General features: G+C 48.7%; 1 protein-coding gene and 1 long non-coding RNA gene across 5 annotated transcripts in view; both read right to left on the reverse strand.

Moving 5' to 3' along the window:
• Positions 1-576: 576 nt before the first annotated feature.
• On the reverse strand, positions 577-4,358 carry LOC108937923 (uncharacterized). Its single transcript, XR_001966376.2, has 3 exons — positions 4,287-4,358; positions 1,818-1,911; positions 577-875 (listed from the first exon to the last, which is right to left on the reverse strand). It is a non-coding gene; the product is annotated as an uncharacterized LOC108937923 (long non-coding RNA).
• Positions 4,359-9,005: 4,647 nt separating this feature from the next.
• znf536 (zinc finger protein 536) overlaps positions 9,006-20,865 on the reverse strand; it is a 148,579-nt gene continuing 136,719 nt past the window's right edge. For all 4 annotated transcript variants that reach the window (XM_018758163.2, XM_029251425.1, XM_018758159.2 and 1 more), the window contains one exon: positions 9,006-9,978. In XM_018758163.2, the coding sequence (XP_018613679.2) occupies positions 9,674-9,978 (305 nt within the window). In that variant the 3' untranslated portion in view covers positions 9,006-9,673. The remainder of the gene's footprint in view (positions 9,979-20,865) is intronic.

Consider the following 20,865-nt stretch of genomic DNA (forward strand, 5'->3'; position numbering starts at 1 on the left):
GCAGAAGAGATATCTCAGAGCAGAAACTTCACATACACACTGGAAACACGATTAAAAATAAACTCATAAAGTGATATAAACAATGAAAGGAAGAAAGGGCACATATGCATGGGTGGTGTTCTGCGAAAGCTGTAGGTCCAAATGCTCAATAGGACCCTTTGGCTGGACCCTTAAAAAATAAAATAAAAGATGTAAATCAGCGGAAGAGATGATAAGCAGCAGTAATGGGGCACTGGAGTGTGTATGACACGTGAGAGTTGGGCTCATTTCCATTGATCAAATGAGCAGAGAAACATTGCATTAAGTGCCTGTTTTATGTTCTGCTCTTTATGGGAGAAACGCGGGAACCTTGTTTTTGGCCACAGGAAATGCAGTCTCTTGGAGCCTCTCACTTTTAATTTAATGCATGGCTACAGCGGCATGATGCTGCGCCACTCCAAGTCCTGCAGTGCCACGTGACACCCCCTCTGTAATGAAATACCCCCTTATTGGATTAAAATGGCTTTTATAGGTCTTCTCATGTTTGATGATTTATATCACACATAGTGTGTCATGGTTAACGGACAGAATAGAACAACGGACTCAAGTGCGTGCTCGTCTTTCATTCGAAGGGCAACAAAATCCAAAGGGGTAGTCAGAAGCAAAATCCAGGGACAGGCACAGGTCAAGCGAACAGCAAATGTTATCCAGGGAATGGGACAGGGACATAGTTGGGCAAAACAGAAAGCAAGAGTCAAAACCAGGAAAGATAAGTACATCAGAAGAAACCAAAGGACAGACACTGCTGTTGCTCCAAGGAGGATCCGCACGGTGTGGTCTCCGGGATGCCCTCTTATGCCATGCCCCCTTAATCGGCTCCAGGTGTCGCCGATGAGCTGCCGGATGAGGGTGTGACAGAGTGTTAAAGATGTTGACCTTTGACATCATCCTGAAGACTGAAATGCTGAAGAGTGTATTCAGTGTTATCTAAGACCTACCAAGTGTTATAAACCCAGAAACTGAAATGAGGAAACCAAAGAAAACCTACCCTCAACTATCTGAATTTCTTCAAAAACTCTCTTCTTACAGCTGGAGACGTTTTCTACAGGAATTCTTCCCAAGGATTAAATGGCCGCACCTCGTACTCATTTCTCTGTGTGTGGCCCTTGGCCCAGGGGGAGAGGGTGACCCTCCCAGACACACTCCTTTTGTCCAGGTCATATTTTAAACCTCAGCCCCTTGACACGTGGTCTCACTAAGACTGAGGACCACAGAAAAAAGTAAACCTATTTCCCTTGAACAGTGTGAAAGCACCAATGCTGGACCACTTGTCAGGCAAGAGACTCCAGAGAGGTTAAAGGTCAGACCCCCCCATTCCCATCTGACATGGAACTGGCGGCCACCAGTCTCACGGGGTCCAGACTGCAGCGGCATGGCGTCGAGAGCAGCACTGCAGGCTGACCCTCTTTCCTGTGCTAATTAAACAAGTTCTCCTTTATTGGGTGTCCATTAGCAGCGCGGCACTCGGCGCAGGAAAGGCCATTATCACGGGCAGAAGTAGGGACATAAATTCACCCTTAATGAAAATGTCAATTAGTGCCCTGGACTGTCCCTGCGGAGACGAGGGGACCATGAGGAACACGACTCAACTGGGCCTCGGTGCTGTCTGCTGAAAGTATGAGGACACACAAATGCAGACAGAGTAGCATCCTTCTATAAAGCATCACCAGCTATCCATCCATTCTTTTTTCGACTTTTTTAAATTGAAACAAATGCTTTTCTGCAAGTAGCTGCTTGTATAGAAATCCATCCTGTGGATGTGTCCACTGAGTTCTTACCCATTGTTCATCTGTCTCTCCATCCTTCCAGGATTCAGCAGTGTTCACACCATGCTCCCTTGACCACCGTTCTTGCACATGATGGGCTGAGGGCCTAGGGATAGAGGCATCAGGAGGTAGCCCCTGTGAGCAGCTAATGAGGAGGGGACTGAGCTGTGGACCCCTGTCACCCCCCCTCCAATGGGGACGTGTTAGTGCAGCAAGTGGAGGCCTTGCTGCAAGTTCTGAGATCGTCTCCTGTTGGTTTTGGCCCTCAGGTCTTGCTATCACACATGCAAATGAATACTGACGATGTAATAAGACACCTTTGCTTTATATGAGGGAAAAACACAAAGTGAGAAGATACTAAATAGCAACAAACTCATTACTCATTTCCTGCATCCTGGAGCTGTTTGCATCGTCTCTGTGGACGAGCACCTGGACATTCTTATGTTCGTGTTCTGTACCATTAATCACACGAGTGGATGCAGCTGATTGTGACCCACACCATCCTGCTCCTGGGCGCCGATCAATCTGGTGTGTTTTCATCGATGCTACGCTAAAAAAATAGTAATAATAAAAATTCATTGCGTTTCCTCCTACTTGTGGACGGATGAGGGAGGACATGGGCCCCAAAAGGGCCGGACCCAAACAAAACGACACCGGGAGGAAGACGGATTCACACCCAACCGTCAATAAAGGCACGATGGATTGCGTCTGATTTGAAATTCTTAGCAGCAGTCCTGCATTCCGACATGCAAGGTCTTTCACCTCAACAGCGACGGAACAATCAATTCTATAAATAAAAATATAAAAGTGCAGGCATATCTACTAAAAAGATATGTGTTTGTCATCTAAGACACATAAATACAACTGATTTAGTTTTGGTCTATTTGCAATTGTGATTTATTTTGAAGCTGTATTTTGACCACTGATGTCAAGTGAACTGGGAAACTGTATAAAAAAATATACACCTCCCCCACCCCACCCTGTTATGAATGGTCTAGTTGCAGATTTTCAAACATACATTTTCTAGTTTTTTTACAATTTTTTCCGTACTTTTTTCTAAATTTTCTGTCTAAAGCAGATTTGCACTCTACCTGCTGAGCCAGTAAAAAGCAAACAGTCAGAACAGGACTGCGGGACCATCTTAATCCAACTCACTTCCACAGTGTTTGTAGCTCCTGTCTGCTGTTCCTGAATGTCGGTGATGAGTAACAAGATGAGGAATGTTGTTAATGTTTACAGGATGGATTGATCAACAATCAGCACTAAGAGGAGAGACCGTGTATTTTTAACTCATTTTTCCAGTTGTTTTCATTTTAATTTAGCACATATTGGGCATATGTGAGGAATGTATTACTATGTCTGTGCGTACGAAATAAACGTTTAAATGTCAGAAGAAAACACACAGCAGACTTTGCAATACATCTCAATGAGGGGGTGGGGCCAAAGCAGCAGCCCTCTTGTCAAGTACCGTTTCAGACAGCAGCCTGAAAATAAAGGCCCTCGATGGTGACCTCTGTCACATACTAAGGGCCACTCATCTGACGGCCTGATTGGCAGCCGGAGGAGAGAGAAGGCAAAAACAGCTGCCCGATTCAAGATGTACTGCTCCATAACAACACTCGGCTCCCTGTCTCTCCAGAGGGTCCAGTGAGCGTTCACTGAAATCCTGGCCGGCTTCCATTATGAACCACAGCAAGAGAGGGATTTAAACCTCTGCCCTGTGATTTCAAGGTGACAGCTTTATCCACTGTGCCTCCTGTTGCCCTATTTTGATTCAAACCTGTCGTTTACATGTGGTAGAAAAAAATTATAATTCACAGTTTATATGTAAATATAATTTTTAGAGCTGTGAGACTTTCACACACCTTCAAACGGAAAAAACACACAGAACACGACTGCTGTTGTTTGGGTTTCACTCAGCACTTTGCGGTCCAGCAGCGACTGTTTAAAAAATTTCGGATAATGATTCCAGTTACATTATATTTAAAATGGAGAGCAATTGAAAACATGAGTGTTCTGGTGGTGCAGAGAAGAAAAAAATGGAGAACAAATGGATGTAGAAATTAAAGTAATAGTGTAGCATACTGTTATTATTCCATATCAGTATTTTTTAACACAATACATACAATTAACAAAAAAAAATAAAGCAGCCCTGTTACAGAACATACTAATATTCATGCATGTTAATTGTTAATAAATCCTTATGTTGTCAAAACAGAACCCCATCATATTCATAAACAGATACGATTGCCACATGTGCTGTTATGATCACGGAGCCGAAAGCCAGTCCTGCGGAGCAACACAGAAACGCAACGGCACCGATAAGGAGGACCTGAAAGAGACCCGTGGAGGAGGTTTTCTCTAAAACATACGTGTGAAGGGCTGCTCCCTGTGTGCACAGGCCTATTGCAAAAGAACACACACACACACACACACACACACACACACACACAGATTCAAAAACAGACAGAACGGACCCACCTGTCATCCCGGTGAACCGCAGCCCTGCAGGGGTCCATGAACCTGGGGGCCCAAAATACCCTGAGTGATAACAAGGCCTCAGAGGAGGTGGGGGAGCTGAAGATCCACCCCTCCAGGAAGTGGGTGAAATAATTATGCACGCCTGGTGTCCAATGACAGACAGTGCTTACCCACTTTGGCACATTATAATTGGGCCCCCACTGCCACCTGGTGACAGCGCCCCCCAGCTGCTGCACAACAGCTGTAATTAACCGCAATAAAGGGGAAGTAAAGGCTGTGCTCGCTTTGGGGGGGTGGGGCCGGCTTCTCCCAGGAAAGACCCCCTGGACCAGCAGCACTCCTCAGCAAGTCCTCATAGTGCACTTATAACATGCTCATAACACACTCTTGCAGCCACAGAAAAACACACTGACAAGGTGAAGTGTCATCCTGGGCTGCCTCTATTTTTCTCCCATCCACACACACAGAGACACACAGAAACAGGGGAAATAGGCTGTTTCTAACTACTGCATCAAGACAAGACACAAAGTGATGACTTTACAATATTCTAATCATAGAGCAATAATTTGATGTGAAGAACAACATACAGGAATTATTTGGATGATGGCAGCGCTGTGTCTGCAGTTCATCGTTGCTCTTTTGTGGAACATGATTTCAGTGTTTCAGAGCCAACCATAAACCGCTGGCCTTACCCATCTTGTCACCACAGGAAGTGACACAGGAAACCAGATGGTAGTAAGGGTGAGTGGGGGTCACAGTAGAGTTCTGTAAGGGAGTGTGGTTGGTGTACACTGCTATTGTGTGTGTGTATGCGTGTGTATGAAAACAGGCCGCTCAGACTCCCAGAGTGTCCAGTGTCACATTTACCTCAGGTTCTCGCCCAGCGCTCAACAAGGGCCTTGGGGGCCCCAGCAACTTATGGGGTCTCAGGGTCCATGAAACATGAAAGCTGAGGGTCGGGGCAAGGCCAGACCCCTCTTTCATTGTGTTGTGACATCACCCTGATTTGTGCAAGTTTCCTACGTTCATCTGTGTGGCCCGCGGTCTGGGATCGAGCAGAACGACAGTAGGAATATGGTGGGGGCCGTTATAATTCTCATTACAGACTTGACCCATTGAATGCAAAGAAACACACACACAGATGAGCGACAGAGGGGTCTGAAGGCCACTTTTATCCTGGGTGTCATAGAAATTGTCCTCTTATACTGTGATGAGCAGAATAACACTAAATAAAAATTAAAAATCCATATTAAGAGGAGAAGCTCCAGATTCAGTCTTCAAAAAAGTGCCGTTGTCCTCATTTTTCTGCAAACAAAGTTTTCCTTTTCTGAGCCTCGGACCAGGCATGCTGGTGAGTTAATGGCACAATTACCGCACTGCTTGTGTTTATAAAAGGGCAAAAGACAAGCCGAGGTATGCGTTTCACAGTAAATATCTGCGCCTGGTCTGAGCAAAGCCGCGCACTGAGAGGAACTGAGCTCTGCAGAAGCTTCCAGAAGGAAGGCGGGACTCGGCGACGCTCCGTGGAGACAAATCTCACGCGCTAGATATTGGTTTAATTTGAGAAGTATGAGCGCGTTACATGAGGGGCTCTCGAACCCAAAGACATTCATCACTGTTTATAAATATGAGCTGGGTATTGGACGGGAATCACGCCATAAATCGCGTTTTTTCATGTTCTCGTAATTACCCATAACTGGATCAAACCTGACTGCGAGGCTTTATTACCGGCGACGCAGGGCTCAAAACTTTATAAGAAAAAAATATATGGGGGAGGCTGTTATACGAAACAATCTCTTGATAATTAACAGCACGATAAACAAAACATAAATTCCTATATTGCATTTATTTGGGCTACCGCTCAAATATGCGTGAACCATGCTATTTTAATTAAAAGATAAATCTATATGACACTCCGCCTCAGAGTTAATTATTCAGTATAGTATAATAAAAATAAAAACCATTAAACATGGCCCGCACTGTATTTCTCCATTAACAGTAAAAAGTAGTCACAGTGGGAACACCATTTCAAATTCCCTCCTTTTTTTATCGGCGCCGCTGCGCTCGTCTCTCCGGACGATCTCTGATGGGGACGCGCGCGCCGTCCAAACGCGGGCGCGAGAGGGACACGTCGTGCGCCCACTCGTTTAACGGCGTAAAATTACATCTGTCATATTTACACGGAGCCTTCATTAGCGATGCTCGGCGAGCGCACTGTTACAGGTGGCGCTCATAACCGTTTATGAAGGAAAATGTTTAATTTATTTATTTTTATGAGCCTTGTTTGTGTGTGGCGCGCCGGGACGCGCGAGCGCTAATCTGTTGATGGAGACGCTGATTTAAGCGAGACAGGTGCCCCGGTTTACTGCGCGTCCTGGAGTCGCACACATTCCGCTTTCATTTCGACGCGTTAAAAGTTTACGAGTGGTAAAGGCAGGGAAGGAGGGTGCGAGGCGATGCGAGCGCCTGTTGGCAGAGGAAGAGTGTGGTTCGGAGTACTGACTGACTGAAATGAAGAGGAAATGAGGCACCTAGAAGCCTCCGCAGTGACTGTGGCTCACCTGATGGGCCTGGACGCATTTTGTCCAGTTCCTGAGCCCCACCCGTTGTCTTTAGAAGGGCTCGGCACTGTGCAGTAAGACCATCGGGTAATACCGGCCATACAGCGTTCAGTCCAGGGTATTTTTATAGAGCACCCCCCCTCAGGAGGGTGGCCCAGCAGCACAGTGACAGAAATGCTAAGAAACGTGGCTCAGTAGGACTGGTGAGCCAGCCAACAGCCGAGAAAAGGAAAACAAAAAACTCAAAGTGACAGCGAAGGGGAGAACAATAAAGTGTGGGTGTCTGAGTATCGGTGGCAGGCACCCCACCAATCCAAACAAGAATTTTACTGTGGTGACAGGAACCCTTTGGGTGTGTCTGTGGTTTACATTTACATTTTACATTTATTCATTTAGCTATCGCTCTTCTCCAAAGGTACTAACAATGTTACGCTATTTACAATTATTTACCCATTCATACAGCTGAGTAACTTTACTGGAGCAATTTAGGGTAAGTACCTTGCTCAAGGGTGCTACTGCTGAAGGTGGTATTCAAACCTGCAATCTACACCACCAGCTGCCGGATCTATGACACACACTGCAGTCCTGGTCCAGCAACTGGAGACTGAAATGAGACACAGACAGCAGCCGCTTCTCCCAAACGTAGAGGTTTATTAGGTAAAACACTGAGTGAACAGTAAACTGCTCAGAAGACGTGAACTTCTCACAACGGGAAGAAAACAGTCAACGCTCAAATCGGAAACAGTTCTGTACCTCTATACTGAAATAAAGTCCTTTTGACAGATGTGTAGCAATAAATAATGACCAAGAATAACCCTTAAATACAAATTTATCTTCTCGTTGTTAGCATAGCAGCAAAGTGCTCTCCTGTGGTTCTGCTCTCTGTGCAAGATTGCGGACTGGGTCATGACCAGTGTCTACTGCCCGGGGGTGCAGAGAGAGGAGTTGACATGTTTGAGATCCCGGACCAGGACTTGTACTGGGACTCATACTGGGACTTGCTGCACTCGGTCAGGACGTAACAGACTCAGATCTGGGTGGAGAAGGACTTATGGGGTTGGGAGAGAGGTGATCGGCAGCCCCAGGCCCACAGCGCAGACAATGCTTCACACAGGACAGGCTGAGAGTGTCACAACTGTTATCATATGTTACGCTCCAAGATGCCCAAGGGGCTGAACTGCTGAAAAGGTGCGAAAATGGTGTGTCTTTTAAAATTTTTTTAAAATACTTTCACCGTTTTTACTCATTTTTTTCTAATATATTTAGTGCTGTGCGCCCATATGCCGCACACACAAACACACACACATACACACGCACATGAAAAGCAAGCGACTGACACAGTCACCAAGACAGACTAGTGCAGATTAAACCCTAAAGCTCACTACAGTCATAAAGAAGTTGTACTTATTAATATGAGGCAGACTCGGCGCTCGTTGCCTCGACACAACAGCCATAAGGCAGTGAGATGGAAACCGACCAATGAGGGGAGAGGAGAAAAAGGCTGTGAGCCTCCGCAGCAGCCTGTTTTACACCACAACCACAAAGTGTAAAGTGACCTCTTTGGAAGAGTCGCTGTACTCCCATTGCCTCCATTTTTACGGCGGTAAACTCAGATGCCTGAGGCCCTGGGTTCCGGTGAATGAGATGCGACTCTCTAGAAGCCCACAGGATCTCCTTTTATGACAGCACTTATTAATGTGTTCTATGAATGCAACACAAAGGCCATTTGGACAGCAGGGGGTGCTCTCTGTGCTCCATCTCCCGCCTCCACGCGGCAGCTCCACTCATAAATGATCCCAAACGGCGTCAAACTTTCCGAAAGAAACAGCTATGAAAGCGGAAGCGAAGCAGTTCTTTGTCACTACATGTCAGTATGCTTTGAACAGAGAGTCGAATGAGGGTTTAGAATTCCACTCGAGGCATGGCAGCAACAGTAGAACAGAGTAAAAACTACAGAACTAATGTAACTGTGAAGAGAAGGAGTGTCCGACAGCAGTTACCATCGAGACTGGCAGTGGAAGGCCATCACCTGCTAGTCCAGCTGCTCTGAAAGACGGTCTTTGCAGATACCCAAAGGAAGCAAGTTCCTGCTGTCCTGAGCGACTGTCAGCCAGGCGCCATCTTGGTCAAAGTGGTGCTTCGGAGTGCTCTGCTCGGCAGCACAGCCTACATCTCTGCACATCAGTACATTCCTTTAATATACACTTCATTTAGTGGCGACACGCTATTTTTATCTGAGAGGGGTTCTAAATGAGACAGTGGAGAGTGTCTGAGCGTTGGGTTCGAGGGCAGGCTACTGTTTCTCCCGCAGCGCTTTGGCCACAGTGGCGGCCCCATTGATTTTGTCTGTGATGACAGCCCCAGTCAGACTGGCACCAGGATGGCTCCCCCAGCTTGCTTCTGAACACCCCCCCCCCACCCCTAGGCCTCGCACTGTGCCTTCCCACCCACCCAAGAGCAGCAGCTGGTGTCGGGTTCTACAGGCGCTTCGCAGCCTGCTCCATCTTCCAGTCATCACTAAATCGTTGGTATGGATCATTTTTCTGGTAAAAGCATTATTTCTGGGCCAAAAAAATCACTTTGAATATTTAATGTCTTTTTTTAATAGCCTCTTTCCACTATTTTTCATGTTACAAGTAAGAGAAAAAAGGAAACTTTTATGTTTTACTGGCTCCACAGTGACATGTTTCACTCTCTGTCTCCACCCCAGTGAATCGGCTGCAATATTCACTCATTCCATAATTATTAGTTTTCTTGAACATATCAGAACGTAGCTCCATGTTGTTTTTCTCGGCAGGCATCACCTGTCACCTGCTGGGGTGCCCATTACTTTTGTTGTGGAGGTGGTTGCCGTGGAGACAGGAAGTCCTGCCCAGGAAGCATTTCAAACTGCAGAGAGGCCAGAGGGCCGGCCCCCTCTCTTGGCTGCGGGCGGGTGTCCGGAGTGGGGGGTGTCACTGCAGCAGGTCCCTCCTCCGAGGCAACCGAGTCAACGCGGGAACGTTTGAAGCGTCGGTCTGGATACTGGCTGTTGTCGAAGGGCATGCGGTGCACACACAGCACGTGGGTCTTCAAGTTGCCCTTCTGGGAAGCGCTGTAGGGGCAGTAGCGGCACTGGAACGGCCTGCGCCCTGCACACGGAAACACACACGCACATGGCGCCCATCAGTCACATGGTGTCACCACACAGGCAGCGGGAGGCAGCAGAGAGAAGAACCCTGGGAACACTAGTCGTCTCAGCAAAATATGACATCATTCAGCTCTTAAAGTGACATCATTGTTCTTCATTCATCTGTGTAGCTCTTTTCTCAAAAGCCACTTGCAGTGTGAGGCTTTACACTGATTTACCACTGATACAGCAGGGTAATATTTAACTGCCTCAGTTCAGGGTCAGTACCTTGAGCAAGGATACGAAAGCAGGCGGTGGGATTCGAACGCAGGTCCTATAAAATGCAAGTAGTTTTACATATATTCACTTAGCAGATCCTTTTCTCCAAAGCAACTTACAATGGATACTATGTAGTGTTACTAGCCCACATACCTTATTCACCAAGGTGACTTACACTGCTAGATACACTACTTACAATGGGTCACTCATCCATACATCAGTGAAACACACTCTCTGTATCACTCACACACTATGGGGAACCTGAACAGCATGTCTTTGGACTGTGGGAGACATGGGGAAAACATGCAAACTCCACACAGACTGAGCAGGAATCAAACCCACATTCTCTCGCACCACTCAGGCACTGTGAGACAGTAGCACTACTTGCTGTGCCAGTGTGCCGCCACATTTTCCCCACTGCCCCCCTGCTGACCCTGTGTGGGAGTGTCCTTCCCACCCACTGCGGCTCCATAGTCTGTGCACATGCAGCAAATCCAGTTTCTGGTCCCTGGATGTGTACTTGGCTTCACGGCTCAGTGGTGTCAGTGAGTTCATGCAGCCCATGCGCATGTGTCAATACTGACACGTGTGTTTGTGTGTCACTGCAAGTGGATGTGGCCAACACGGTGCAGCTGGTGCCACTGCTCCTTCCATTGGACTTGGAAGTGCTTTCTGGCTCTCTCTCCTTCACTGTGAAACGGCGTGAGGAAGCGTTGGCTGGGCGTAGTATCTCTTACACGTATGTGAAATTCAACGGCCCCTCCGTGTGTGTCAACTGCAACAGCAGCAGCTTCTTAAACCTAGAAGTGGCAGTGGTGAACTTCCCTGCCCTGGGTGTTGCAGAAATGGAAGTGGGAGAGAAGAGAGACACTGCCTCCCTGCTGTGTCCATTCACATGCGTGGCACATGTTTATTTCTGTTTGCTACACCAAAAAAGCTGTTTTTTTCATACACTGCATAAACTCATTTCATTCAGTATGTGATGGACATGGAGACAATTAAATCACACTGAGTGTGTGTCTCCCATGGGCCACACAAGTTTGTCAGTGTGACGCTGAGCTCCTTAAAGCAGAAACTGAACTGTGTATCTGTGAAATTAGGGACCTAAGAGGCCCCAACTGGCGATTGTGACTGGAGCCCAGCAATGAGAGACAGAGTCCAGGAGACTGTGAGCAACACCTTGGTTAAGAGTGTATCTTGTAACTGGAACATTCTGGGTTGGAATCCTATGTTTTGCACTAGTTCCCTGGATCAGCATTGTTACCCTATACTGATACAGTAAAAATTACCCCTTTGTAAGGATGGGTAAATAAGTTTAAGTGGCTCATTGTACAAACCTCACACTGTAAATCATGTGGAAAAAAGTGTCAAATAAATGATTATATAATAATAATTGTGAACTTTTTTCAAAGGTTTTAAAGTGAAGAAGATGTTGATCAGGGTTTTGTGTCAAGGGAACTGACCCAACTCCCATCATCCTCTCCTCATTCTCTCTCTTTCGCTCTCTCTCTCTCTTGCCCAGGGCCACTCACTGTACAAAACAAAAAATACACTCCCAGAAAAAAAGATCCCCTGAGTGTCTCGTGTTCATCAGTCCATCTTTGTCTAACACTTTTGATGAATCCCGCAGGGCCCCAGTCAGCCTGTCCTCAGAAGCCCAGAGTGGAGATGGTTGTGTACACCAGGGGGTGCTACACTGCCCAGGGGGAGCAACAACTGCCCCTCTGTGTAGTCAGTGAAGAGCTCCCAGCTCCTGGCCTCTCTGGTATGACCATGTCTCCCAAACACACACACATAGGAAGAGATATGTGCTGAAAAACACACACAAACAGATAAACACTTGCAAATGTGCTGATACATACTGGTGTGCACATACCAACATACACACACCATACACACACATTGTGCCCACACACACGCTTGGCAGGCCATCCACACTACGCTTGTATAAAACAGTGCCAATGCCAGCTCTGCCATCTGTGAGCAGGAGAGTTTCACCTACATGCGCCGGCAGGAGTGTGACCACGGAGAGCGGTAGAGGGGAGACAGCAAGTGTGTGTGAGCGGGAGGGGAAAAAAATTGATTAATTTGCAGAATGCTTCTGATTTGCTCATATATTATTATAACGGCTCATCAGCACATGACAAATCCCCAGCTTGCCACGCCAGGAGAAGCTGCTGGGGTTCAGCACTTTTTTGTGTGTGTGTGTGTGTGTGTGTGTGTGTGTGTGTGTGTGTATATGCATGCATGTGCAAGCACCTGACAGGCTGCAGTTCCTGTAATGACAATCAGGTGCTTACAAACAGTAATTCTGTCTGCAGAACAGGGGGCAAGCACTGCAGGGGGTAAAAAGGGGCTGTCATTCTGCTTCCTCTCTGCCCCCCACTTTGTTTGAGCTCAACCCCTCAAGCAGAGGGGTAGGGTACTATGTGTGTACTCATCTGTCTATGTGTATGTGTATGTGTGTGTTCAGGCACGTCTGCTTCCCTGCACTGGGCTTCATTTCAGAGACTCCCTATTCTTAGTGTGTAGTTAGCTTGTTTGTAGTGTATACTTAGCATGTGCGTTGGGGTGCTGTTAGCATGTGGCTCCACCGGTCCAGATCTGATGGTAACACGGAAATGCACAGAGGAAGTAGTTAATGCATTGAGGAAGCCACAATTGCAGGTGAGTGCAGGAGCCGCATGAGGGGCCCTCGAAGGAGCACGCATGCCATTTAGCAGCATACACACAGTGGCTCACACACAGAGATCTGCATTGCATGTGAGTGAGCAGCTGTGCCCGTGAGCGGCGCCATCAAAGACTGCGTGCTGCTTGGCTCTCGAGCGCACCACAAATAAATATATAAATAAACACACAGAAGGTGTGGGCAGTAAAACGTGATGCTCCATCTGTCACCACAGCGGAACCTGCACATTGTGAGGCCCCGAGCTTCCTGAGGAGGCCCCTCCCCTAACCCCACAAATTGAACCTTAACCACATTGCAACTTGAAGCCCCTTGGTCCAAGGGAAAGCCTTGTAAATAACTGCAATAAATATTAGAGGGAAAGACAATCTATTGTTACAGTTTGATACAATTCAAAGGCTGAATATTGAACTAGATCATTAAGAGCAGTGCCAGGAAGACCTGATCATAAAAACCCAGAATTTCCGCATTCTGTCTCTCATGGCCCAATCAGAGCCGCTGCTATTATTTCGTGTTTCATTCAAGCTGTAGATGCAGATAAACCCTCTTCCAGGGTCTGCTGGCCGACCTCAAACCCAGGCAACTTCGCGCTAACTGCACACTAGTGACACACAACACGACACTGAGTGCACAGGGAGATGCTGACTGAGCTCCATGTGGAGGGAATTAAAGGGGCAGCAGGTGGCGCAATGGTTAGAGGAGTCACCTAACTAAGACATCCAGGTTCAAATCCAGCTTCCTGCTGTAGTAACCTTGATCAAGGTATTTACCCCGAACTGACACAGGAAAAATTACCCAGCAGTATTAATGGGTAAATCAGTGTAAAATGGGTAACTGAGCATTTTGGGAAGAAGTGTCAGATGAATGAATAAATGAAATAGTAAGATGCTACATAATAATAGATAATTTCTGAAAGAAATTTCTATTTCTAGTTCAAGAAACCAGACTGTCACAACCACGCCAGCACCTCAACCAGCAGCACCTGGCTCCGATTAAGCACCTGGCTTCAATCGGAGAACTTAGCTATACAAACACTTTACAGCCTTTTCCCAGTTGTGGAATCTCACTTGAGATAACTGGCCCCTCTGTAGTCTCAACCCCACCTCACTTTGCATTTCCCAAGTCCCGTCCCCTCATCATTCCCCAGCCCTGCTCCACGTCTCTTTGGCAAACGACCGCCCGCCTTGTTCTCTGACCACGACTTCGGATCCTCGCCTCTGTTCTCTTTGTTGATCGAACGACCATTTGCCCGTCCTTGACCACAAGAACATGTCAGCTCCTTTGGCTCTGAATAAACGATCCTGCACTTGGGTCCAGCTTCCTCCACCTCCCCTGTTTGCCATGAGAGAAGATTCTACCTCCAGCATGAACCCAGCAGAGATCAAACCACTGTGGCAGGCTGTCTTTGCTTACGGAACAGTTCTCCGATCCCATCACCAGACGTTGCAACAACTGTAAGATTCCCTGCAGGAGGTTTTGTGTCTGCTCCAATGAAGGAAAGATCCGGAGACTGAGTCGATGCCCGCTCCTGTGTTTAAACCCATGTTATCGTCAGGCACCCTCCCAGTCCCCACAACTGAACTCTGGCTCACCGTGCCCTCACCTTATGATGGCAATCCAGAGAAGGGCAAAGGTTTTTTGCTACAGTGTGAGCTGGTTTTCTTCAGCCAGCCGCATGTCTACCACAACAATTCCAGCCGTATAACTTACTTGGTGTCACTACTGACGGGCCCCACCCTTGACTGGGGTACAGCAATTTGGAGTCAAGGTGCACTGACCTCGTATGGGCTATTCAGGACACAATTTGAAGCTGTCTTCGACCACCCTACTGCCAGTAAGACAGCTGACAGCAGCCTGCTGACCCTGCAACAGGACAACTGGTCTGTCTCCGACTATGCCCTCCAATTCCATATCCTCGCTGCAGTGATGCAGTGGAACATGGAAGCGCAGCTAGCATGCTTCTAATGGGGTTTGCATCCCCAGATCCAAGCCGAGCTCATGTACCGGGATGAAGACTGAACCCTGGACCAGTACATAAATCATGCCATTGCCCTGAACAATGCCCATGAGCTCCTGTGACACTCCTAGCTGGCTGCAAGGACTCCTGATTGCCTCTTTGGCTCCCGGAACCCATCCGGGGAGGTCGAGGGCAGCTCACCCCCACTGAGAGGCAGTGGTGCCTCCAAGAGGGTCTTTGCCTCTCCTGTGGCGGTTCCGATCACTTCCGAGCAACCTGCCCTGAATGGCCCTCCACAGGACCTCCCCAAGCATAGCCTTCGGTAAGTTAGCCCTTCCTTCCAGCCTCACAGCTAACCATTCCCATCCTCCTGTCTTGGGAATGAGGTGCCCACCAGATAGGTACGCACGTGTTTGTAGACTCTGGAGCAGCCAGTAGCTTTATGGACATCACTTTTGCAAACTTGCATAGCATTTCCACACAGGACTGTGACACATCATTACGAATCAATGTAGTTGATCTTCAATTGCTGGGAAAGGGTGTAGTGGAATCCCACACTGAAGCATTAGGGCTTGAACTAGGGGCTTGCCACAGGGAGGCTCTTTCCTTTTTTCCTTATCACGTCCTTTGATAACCCGGCTCGCTCAACATGACCCTGTGTTCTACTGGAGTACGGCACAGCTGGTTTCTTGGGGACAGCAGTGTGCCTCCTCTTGTTTGTCCCTACCCTGTAGAGCCACCTCTATACAGAGCCCTGGCTCCACACAGCCCCTAGCTGTATACCTCAAAGAGGTCTTCAGCAAGGGCTGAGCATCTGCCCTGCCTCCACATCGGCCATGGGACTGTGCAATGGACCTCCTGCCAGGGGCCTCCCCTCCAAGGGGTCGCGTGTACCCGTTGTCCTTTTCCGAGCAGAGGGCCATGAAAGAGTATGTGTCCGAGGCCTTGGCCTCGGCCATTATTTGACCTTCCACCTCACTGGCCTCTACGGGTTTCTTTTTTGTAGGGAAGAAGGACAGTGGGCTGCATCCTTTTATAGATTACCGTCGTCTTAACAAAATAAAAGTAAAATAACCCCATCCCTTGCCTTTGATGACAGCGGCACTGGAGCAGGGCCACAGGACATGGGTTTTCACCAAACTGGACCTGCATAGCGCATATAACCTGATTCATATCTGAGAAGGGGATGAGTGGAAGATGGAATTTAGCACTGCCATGGGTCACTAGGAGTATTTGGTGATGCCATTCAGTCTAGCTAATACTCCCACCATTTTTCAGGCCTTCGTGAACCATGTGTAGGGGGATCTGGTGAACAAATGTGTCCTTGTCTACCTGGACGATATCCTAGTGTTCCACGCTCCATGGCCGAACATTTGAAACTCGTACAGCAGGTACTCGGCTGTCTATTGGAGAATGGCCTCTTCGTCACAGGTGAAAAATGCTTTTTTTCTCCAGGAGCGTGTGGCCTTCCTGGGCTTCATTCTTGGCCCGGATGGGGTGGCAATCAACCCGGCTAAGGTCTAGGCAGTGCTCGATTAGCCCCATCTGATATCTGTCAAGGCCCTACAGAGGTTCTTAGGGTTTACAAACTTCTACCGGTAATTCATTTGTGGCTTCAGTAGCGTTGCTGCTCCTCTCACCTCTCTCTTCAAAGGAAAGTGGACCCGGCTCACCTCCAGCCAGAGGCCCTCGATGCATTCCAGGACCTCAAGTGGTGTTTCACAACTGCCTTAGGCACCCTGATCCTTTCCTGCCTTTTGTTGTCGAGGTGGACGTCTCGACTGTGGGCATAGGCGCGGTTCTGTCGTAAAGACAGCTGACCCCTGTGAAGCTCCATCCATGTGTATATTTCTCCCATAAGCTGTCACCCACCGGGTGCATCTACGAAATCAGTAACAGGGAGTTACTAGCCATAAAACTGGCTTTGGAGAAATGGAGGCACTTGTTGGAGGGGGCCACCTACCCGTTCTTGCTCCTTAAAGACCACCGGAACCTGGAATACCTCAGAACAGCCCATAAATTAAATCCTTGCCAAGCCCGTTGGGCTCTCTTTTTTACCAGGTTCCAGTTCCAAATCTTGTATCACTCTGGCTCGAAGAACACCAAGGCCGATGCCCTGTCAAGGCTTTACAACAAAGACCCAGCCCCAGTCTCGCCAGAAACCATCTTGCCGAGCTCATGTTTTGTGGCTCCAGTGCAGTGGCAGTTCACGCAGGACCTCCAGAGAACCCAAGCGGAGGACCCAGGTCCAGCGAACACCCCCGAGGGAAAGGAGTACGTCCCACCAAGGATGCGATCCCAGCTGCTCCATATGGCACATGATGCCCCAGCAGATGACCACCCTGTGAGCTGACAGACTCTATTCCCACTTGAAAGGTGGTACTGGTGGCCTTCCCTTCCTGATGATGTGCAGGAATTCGTGGAGGCATGCAAGATTTTGTGCTCAGGTGAAAACCCTTAATCTAAAGCCCGCAGGATTGTTGGAACCACTCCCTGTGCCATCCCAGCCCTGGTCCCATGTGGCAGTGGATTTCCTGACAGACTTACCTCCCTCAACCAGTAACACTGATCCTGGTGGTCTTACACAGGTTTTCCAAGGCCCACCTCCAGGTACCACCCTCAGGCCAACCGACATGTGGAGCGGCTGAATCAAGACCTCAACTGCTTCCTCCAGAGCTCAGGACCAGGACCAATGGGCTTGGTTCCTGCCATGGGCTGAGAATGAACATAACACCTTCTAACACTGCTCCACAGGTCTCTCCCCATTTCAGTGTCTCCTCGGGTATCAACCTCCCCGTTGCCGTGGTACCCTGGTTCCTCTGATGTCCCTGCCATTGATTCCTGGTTCTGGAGCAGCGAGGAGGTTTGGCGTGAGGTTCAGGAACACCTGTGCCAGTGTTCACAGCTATTAATGTCGTCACACCCTGCTCTTTCAACCAAGACAACGGGTGTGGTTATCCACCCGGAACATCCAACTCATGCTGCCCTCCAAGAAACTCAATCCCCGCTACATTGGGCCCTGTAAGATTATCCAACGCATGCTCCTGTCAATTACCAGTTACAGTTGCCTCCATACGTACACATATGCCCCACCTTCCATGTCTTCCTGCTCAGGCCGTACAAGACCTTGCTTCTCCAGGCTTCCCATGGTGACCCGATTCTCCCTCCCGTTCAGGTGGATGGGGCACTGGCCTATGCCGTCCACACCATTCTGGACTCAAAGCGTTGGCATGGCGGTATTAAATACCTTGTAGATTGGGAGGGCTATGGTCCGGAGGAACGCAGCTGGGTGCCAGCGCGTGACATCCTCAATCCATTCCTTATCTCCGACTTCCATCGGGACCACCCAGACCGGCCAGTGACCCATCCCAGAAGTTGCCCCCCTTCCAGGGGTTGCAGGGCAGCAAGAGCCGCCCGTTGGGGGCGGGTGCTGTCATAGCCATGCTTGCACCTCAACCAGCAGCACCTGGCTCTGATTAAGCACCTGGCTTCAATCGGAGCACTCAGCTATAAAAACTCTTCCCAGTTGCAGAATCTTACTTGAGACAACAGTCCACTCTGCGTTCTCAAACCCATCTCGCTTTGAATTTCCCAAGTCCTATCTCTCATCGTTCGCCAGTCCTGCTCCACATCTCTTTGCCAAACAACTACCCGCCTTGTTCCCTGACCACAACTTTGGATCCTCACCTCTGTTCTGTTCGCTAAACCATTTGCCCATCCCTGACCATAAGAACATGTCTACTCCTTTGGCTCTTAATAAATGATCTTGCACTTGGATCCAGCCTCCTCCGCCTCCTCTGTTTGCCATGACACAGACATTCATGAACACGCAAACACACACTTTGAATTAAAGTCTCATCCTGTGTTCACTAAGCCTTTCCTTCATACCACCAGAACTGAAAAGTACTAAAGACACAAAAGAGAGAAATGTGGGATGTTCGTTACATACACACACACGCATACGCACACACAGAGGTAAACCCATTTCAATGGAATCAGTGAACAGGGAGCATTAAAAGCAACCAACAGATGGAGCAAAAAGGCAAAAACAAGAAATATTAAATATTAAAATTAGTCTCCACATCCTGCTGTAAACCGAGGTGCTCATAGGTCTCAGGATGTGAGGGACTGTGGTCTGAAGGTACGGTCACAGCAACAAACGAGGACACTCCTGGCTCAGTCACCGCAGCACACTCTTGAACAGCAAGAACCACCAGAGATATATGTAACAAGAGAGTGTGTTAACTGTGTGTGTGTGTGTGTGTGTGTGTGTGTGTGTGTGTGTGTGTGTGTGTGTGTGTGTGTGCGTGTGAGAGATGGTTCCAGGGCCATGAGGAAGACAGTGGGCTCCTGTCCTCTCCGGGCTCCCCCCAGCCCCTGTTCCCCAGAGGCCCTGTTCAGCGGCTTTAAGTGAAACCACTCAATTCTCAGAAGTGGGTGGAGGGCTGTGAGGGGCTGGGGGGGGGGCCTCCAAATAAGTCCCATTAATCACACAGTACACTGTAATGTAACTAATATTTTACAATTAGAGAAGACAAGGAGGAGCTAAGAGCCATCTATCTCTCTTACCCCACATGATCATCAATTCATAATCCACAGCTACTAGTTGCACCAAGATGCATTTTCCGAGAGGGCGGGGGAGGGGTGGCCAAGGGGCAAAGGTGTTGCATGTGTGTTTGTGCATGGGTGTGGGACTGCTGTGTTTTAACATGCTCACCTGCGTGTCTAGGTTTGCAAATGTGTGTGTTTGCGTATTCAGAGTCCAATGTATCACTGTATACAGAGTGTGTGTGTCTGTGTGCATGCATGCCTGTGTGTGTGTATATCTGCATGTTTGGGGACGGCAGCATTAAATGGTGTGAAGGAGAATACACAACATATGGATTGCATTGACCCCCAAGATAGACACAGGAAGTGGTTTTTACACATGACACACTCTGCTGTCACTTGGACTGGTGACCCAAGTAAAGAGAGAGGCATACCCTCTGCGAGTGGGGCAGTATCTCAACAGTTTATTGTGTCTATAGCTCTCGGTGTGTGTGGGCACATGGTGTAAACCCAGTGAAGGACCTGAGCTGATGCAGTGCTTGGGGTCAAGGGGTGGTACCAAATAGCGCCACCCCACGGGGAAGTTATGATCTTTCCAGGTTGTCTGTGCACTATTAATTTTTGATGGAAGTGTGGCACTAAAGCTTCTGCTGTCTCTCTTTATGCTGCGCCACCCAACGGCTCCTGAGTCGCTCACAGTTGGCAAAACATTTCTACTGTGAGCCGCTGAGGACCAAGCTGGGAGTCGGGCGGGAGGGAGGAGGGGCCGGCATGTCTGTGTTCTCATCCATCAGGCTTCTGTAAGCACAGTGATCCTCCACAGTGAAGGTCTCACACGGAACTCGAACCCCTGACAGTGCGACAAGTTAAATTCTGTGTGTGTATGTGTGGGGGGGGCGCGGTGGCACAGCGGGTTTGGCTAGGGCCTGCTCTCTGGTGGGTGTGGGGTTGAGTCCTGCTTGGGGTGCCTTGTGACGGACTGGTGTCCTGTCCGGGGTGTGCCCCCTCCCCCTCCAGCCTTGTGCCCTGTGTTGCTGGGTTAGGCTCTGGTTTGCCATGACCCCACTTGGGACAAGCGGTTTCAGACTGTGTGTGTGTCTCTACACCCCTGGTACGTCAGAAGGCCAGATGCATCCTACTGTACACTGAAGCCCATGCTGTGGTCTCTTGCATCCTCTACGGGCAGAAAGCAGGAAGTGCAGCTCAGAGCCCCAATGTGAAGAAGAAAGGGAACCTGGCTGAACAAATGAGCGTGTGTCTGTATGTGCGCATGCCTGTGTCAGTGGTGCGACCATGTGCAAATGCAGGTTCAGCTGGGGGTCACCATCTGCCTGCTTACAACTGTTGGTGCAGACAATCAGCGTTACTATCACTGTCATCTCAGACACATCTGTCGGCACACACACTGCCCAGTTAGGAGGTGTAGGGAAGTGACTTTC

Source organism: Scleropages formosus, chromosome 1 (assembly GCF_900964775.1).
Source record: "Scleropages formosus chromosome 1, fSclFor1.1, whole genome shotgun sequence".
In the NCBI taxonomy this organism is placed as follows: domain Eukaryota; kingdom Metazoa; phylum Chordata; class Actinopteri; order Osteoglossiformes; family Osteoglossidae; genus Scleropages; species Scleropages formosus.